Source organism: Mesitornis unicolor, unplaced genomic scaffold, assembly GCF_000695765.1.
Source record: "Mesitornis unicolor isolate BGI_N332 unplaced genomic scaffold, ASM69576v1 scaffold4335, whole genome shotgun sequence".
Lineage (NCBI taxonomy): Eukaryota > Metazoa > Chordata > Aves > Mesitornithiformes > Mesitornithidae > Mesitornis > Mesitornis unicolor.
In genome coordinates, this window is record NW_010184654.1 from 1 (window position 1) to 5,272 (window position 5,272).

Consider the following 5,272-nt stretch of genomic DNA (forward strand, 5'->3'; position numbering starts at 1 on the left):
TGGTTGCTTCAGTTCTGATGAAACCTTCCAGAAAGTGTTCCATGCTCTTGCTGACTGTCTCCATGCATCTGTCAAGAGAGAAAGAGGTTAGGAGCTTAAAAAAAAAAATATTTGAAAGCAGCAATTCTGACTTTCCAAAGTTGGAAGACTGGGAGCAGGTCTTCTGAAGTTCATTTTAGGTATTCTAACCTTGGTTCCCATGGGTTTTGCAGCTATAAGCTGGCTGAAAACATAGATGCGCAGCTGAAGCACATGGCACAAGATTTGAAGGACATAATTGAGCACCTGAATACCTCAGGACGCCCAGCAGACACAAGTGACCCGGTAAATCCAAACTTGATTTTTTTTTTTTACATAGTGGTAAAGAGACAAAGGATATTTAAACAAGTCTGTCTTTTTATTTGCCCACTTGTGGATAGTCCACTGCTTGTTATTTAAACCTTGCAAGGGTATTTTGTTGTGTCCTTGGGTTGATTCTCTTCTGGTAAAACTTGCATTGTAACACAGCACAAGCCAGCCTGACTCACAGTTAGACTGCAGTTAATAGTTTTGAAAGTATCTCACTCTGGTACAAACTCTGGTTATTTGCTTGTTGTCTAATTTCTGCCTACATTACAACTTGTTTCAGAGACATTTGTTAACGTTAAACTATCTGCCTGCTCTAGAACTTGCACCTTTCCTGTGGCAAATCTAAATTTTGTTCAGAATGGCCTCCATAGCTGTTGATTGTTTTTCCTTATACTTGTTTTGTACCTTGGAGAAAACAAGAACTGAATTACCAGCTTTTTCTGGTATTTATTAAATTGATCTTGATAAGTCGTCTTCCCATTCCTTTTTACTTTTGCCACCTCATACATACAGTGATTATTGTGGTGGTTCCTTGGTCTGAATTGGAATAAGCCTAAGCCACAGGCCTGTACTCTAAAGCAGTCTGTTTTCTTGATTGTAAAGAGTAGCAAAGCAACCCTGTTACTGCACAGACATCCCTGGGAAAGTGGCTGCTAAGTCAGTGGAGCTGTACATCTGTGACATTCGATTGCATTGTGTTCCAAAAGCAGACAGAGGCAGGCTGTCCTTTACTGCTCCAGGTTTTTTGGCACTATGACAAATAACTTGCACTTTCTCTTTTTACTCAGCTTCAGCAGATCTGTAAAATTCTGAATGCGCACATGGATTCGTTGCAGTGGATTGACCAGAACTCAGGTGAGAGTTGTCTTGCAGCTTTTTGGGTCAGTAAATAGGACACTGAGCAGCATGCATTTACCTGCAGGTGCCATAACTCTGGAGTATGAAAACTTCATAGTAGCAGTAACTTGCAATGTAGTGCATTGCAGAAAATGCACTCAATAGTGAGAACTCTGTAGCGTTGTTACTGTTGTTTCTTGTCTTGGATTCACCCCTAGCTCGTTTGCCATTACCATACTAGAAAGAAATTTAAAAAATTAACTTGTCTCACAGGGAGTGCCTCCTATTGAGGAATGAAAGAGTTCTACACAGTTTTTATTAACTGATGTCATCAGCCACACAGCAGTGCTTCACCAGCACCAAAGCGCATTGCCTGGCTGTAGAGCTGGGAAATTCTCACACCTGGTACATTGCTTGGGTGAAAGCAGGCCTACTGCTATCCATGTTTAAATAGTGTTATTGGATTAAGTCAGGATTGAATTTGGCCTTTTCTTCCAGAACATATTTATCCTAACTTCAGCATTCTAAACGTGCTGTTATTGAGAAATCTTGTGCAGCTCCTGTGACATCGCAGTTCTGACTTCACATAACGCATGTGGAAATAGCAAGCTGTTTCCCTTAAGATTCCCTAGAAAGGAGACTTATTTTTCCCTTTGTCATTCAGTACCGAAGAAATTGTCTTATCAGTTAATAACGATTCATTCTCTTTGCTGGGAAACGGTCATCTAAACAAACAATTCATCTTCAGACAAGAATTAAGAAATAGTCCTAAGAAGTTGCAGTTTTTAAAAAAGGCTGATGTATCTCTTTGTGTCTGTGGGGTTCTCAGCAAAGAGAAGAACTGTTACTGTGTGCACTAAAGTGTTATGGTGGAAAAACAATGCAATTTTGAAGTAAGCCTTCAAGTAGCCCTTGCCGTAAGTAAATTGGGTAGGCCTGGGAAGGACACGTGCCTTAACATTCTTTTTGTATGAAAAAAACATTAAGCCTTTCCTGCCCCAAACCAGAGCTAGGACATCTGTGCTGTGGGTGATGTTACCAGTTCTGTATCCTGTGGAGCACCTCCAGGACTGTTTGACAACAGCCAGTGATCTTTTCTAGGCATACTCGTACATGGTGGCTATTAAATTGTCTGCTGTGCTAAACAATTACCTGTAATTGTGGCACTTTATTCAAATTACCATCAACCTCCGCTGCCACAATCAAATGGACTTGCTGAACATGGGTGCGGGGTTGTGCTGGTTCCACAAGTTTGCAGAAAGCCTTGTTCTGATCTTCTGCCTCTTCCTGAGAGAACCAGGAAGTCTCCTCTCCTGTAGTTACAGCTGAATTCTGAGGTGAGACAGAGAAGCAGACTGCTGGTTTATGCCCTAATAATTTCTGCATGCTGAATTTTTGAAAAGTGCCAAACTGCTATATGTTGCTTAATATGTTGTTGGAAGATTCTGGGTTTGGCATGCTGTAGGATGGAAAACAACCTGGAATATCAAGCTTAAAGCCACAGGCTGACAAAACACCATAGCCCTGTTGAATAGCTTCTGACAAGCTTTCATGGAATGAAAAGAGAAATTGGTTTAGCTTGTGCCAAGACTTTTTGCCCATTGCAATGCCTGCTGCATTTAAAGTTGGTGATCGATTGTAGCTTATGTGTTTCCAAATTGGTGCTCTGCAAAATACTGATGATCTGTGTTGTGGCTGCAAGAGCTCTGCAGCTCTGTGTGATTGCATTGTCTTTTCTGTATTTGCAGTTAACAGCTCTTTATGGCTGTGTGATATACTACAGGAAAATATGTATATGCTTCCAACAGATTGTGTGGTTCACCTGTAGTTTGCATAATTCAGAGCAGGCTTAACAGCTGGGGAAACGAGCTTTTAGGGAATTGCATTTCCTCGAGCTGCAGACCAGCGTGCAGTTCCTGTTAGGGAGGGTTTGTTCTGCTTTCTGATGCAGTGCCCTGAAACTGCCACAAACTGCCACGGCAAACAGCATCAACAGCCTGTCCCAGGGCTCCTTGGATTCTGGTTGCTAGCCCCTGAACCCCTCAGAATACCTTTTAGTCAACCTTCTTTGCCTTGGGGGGTTAGCAGTGCTTTGTGTTGGGATTTCCTCCTCCTTTGTGCATTGTCAGATCTGAGTGACTGTCAAAATTCAAATGTTTTTCTTTCTCCTGCAGACTAAACTGTGCAGGGTTGTGTTTTAGAGTGATTGTGAGTTTAATCAGTTGTTTCTCCCACAGCTGTGTTGCAGAGGAAGGTGGAAGAGGTGACAAAGATTTGCGAGAGCCGCCGCAAGGAGCAGGAGCGCAGTTTTCGTATCACGTTTGATTGAAAGACTCAAAGTTTAAAGGATTAACTTAAAATCTCCACAGGAAACAGAGGTTGTTTGGGAATGTGGGTCTCAAATAATGATCTGGATTTCTTTTTTCTTTTTTTTTTTTAATAAAATCTGTTGTTTGTTCCAAAGCCAGTGTTTGCAGTGTCTGACTGGAGTTCACCTGTGCCAGTCCAGAGGCTACATGGAGTTTGTGCTGCAAGTGTGTGCTCTTCGTTTCTGTTCTTTGTAACTGTGCGCAGACTGGCGAGATACACAAACGCTGCCCTTGAGGGGTTTAAGCAGTGTGTGAGTCTGGGACTCAGTTCTTCAGTATTTAAATGTAACTTGAATGTGTTCAATTGGAACTTTGTAAGCTTTTGTTTGGGTCCTTATAGAGGTGTTTAATGAAGAGCTGTCCAGGGAAGGAACTGCACAAGTCTGGGAGACTCAAATTCCTCATATTGTCCCTCATAGGTCCCTTCCAATTCCTCATAGGTCCCTTCCAATCCCTAACGTTCTGTGATTCTGTGATATCACTAGGTGGACTTAGTGTTTAAAGTGGGGAATACTTTCACTTCTGAAAGCAGGCTTTGTTTTTCTGTACTTTTGACAATGAACTGTTTTTGTGCTGGTACCTTGTCATCCTTTAGACAGCTCTTCTGTCACCTGATGGCTCCTCCCCACCTGGGGTAGGGAATTGGGAAAGGAAAGGAAACCTATGGGTTGAAATAGAAATAGGTTTAATAAAATGATAAAACCAGTATTATTAACAATATAAGGTGCACAAAGCTAGAACTGATTCTATAATTCTATCCCAGTGAAACCGGGACATACCTATAAGCAGAACTTCTCACAATTAAAAAGTATTAGAGGTGCCAGTAGAGCAATTGTATTTGTATGGTGCTTTGGTGTCCTACGGCTTGTTCAGATGCAGGGGTGCAGGAAGGAACATGGTCAGTAAGGCTGCTGCAAAGACTTTTTAAGACACACGGTCATACTCGGTTCTCCTTTGCACTTTATGGTTCTATTGTGCAAAATGTGAAACTGTGTGCATGTGTGATGTGCTTTATATTTACCTTCTCTCTGCCTTCTCCGTGCCTTTTCCCTTACCATCTGCCTTCTCTTATGTGCTGTCCCCTGGAAAAAGGGATGGGCCTGCTTAATGGAGTGATTTCCTGACTTCAGCGTCACTGACAACTTCTGAGTTGTTCGCTTGCCTTTTTTGCTGTGTGCCGATGTCACCATCTGTGCAGTGAGAGGCTGGGCTGCCTCACAGGTGCTACAGGGGAGGCTGTTGATGAGGGGTGTGTGGGGATCCCCTTCAGAGGCTCCAGAGGGTTTTCATCTAGGAGCGGAGCCATTTCAGCGCCTCAAAAACCGAACTGTGCTTCGGAACTGTGCAGTGACAGGAAGATGGCGATATCCCATAACTCGGGCTCCGCCAGCAGCCCTCACCCGGACCAGGCCCCGGCTACCGCCCGCCCCTTCCGCTCTGCGGCTCCCAGCGGCCCCTGCGCCTCGGCGGGGCGGGCGCTGCTGGGGCTTGAAAAGGTGAGCGGGGCCGGGGGCAGCGGGGCCGGGTCGCTCTCCGCTGGGTCCCAGTGAGGTGTCGCCGCATTTCAAAGCAGCCAGCGTGGGCCCTGTGCCAGCCTTTGCTAACGGCGCGGCCTGGGGGTTCATCCGGCGGCTTCTGCGGGGACGGGGATGCCGTGGAAAGCTGTTTTCTGTGGAGCTAAACACTCCTGGAGTTGCAGTGGTCCCAAAAGCGGCAGA

At 44.4% G+C, this 5,272-nt stretch overlaps 1 protein-coding gene across 1 annotated transcript in view; it reads left to right on the forward strand.

Annotated features, from left to right (window-relative positions):
* Positions 1-4,912: 4,912 nt before the first annotated feature.
* Positions 4,913-5,272, forward strand: part of RBM41 (RNA binding motif protein 41) — a gene marked incomplete at its 3' end in the record, with an annotated part of 6,146 nt that continues 5,786 nt past the window's right edge. The window contains 1 exon segment of the mRNA XM_010184522.1: positions 4,913-5,100. Within this exon segment, the coding sequence (XP_010182824.1) occupies positions 4,913-5,100 (188 nt within the window).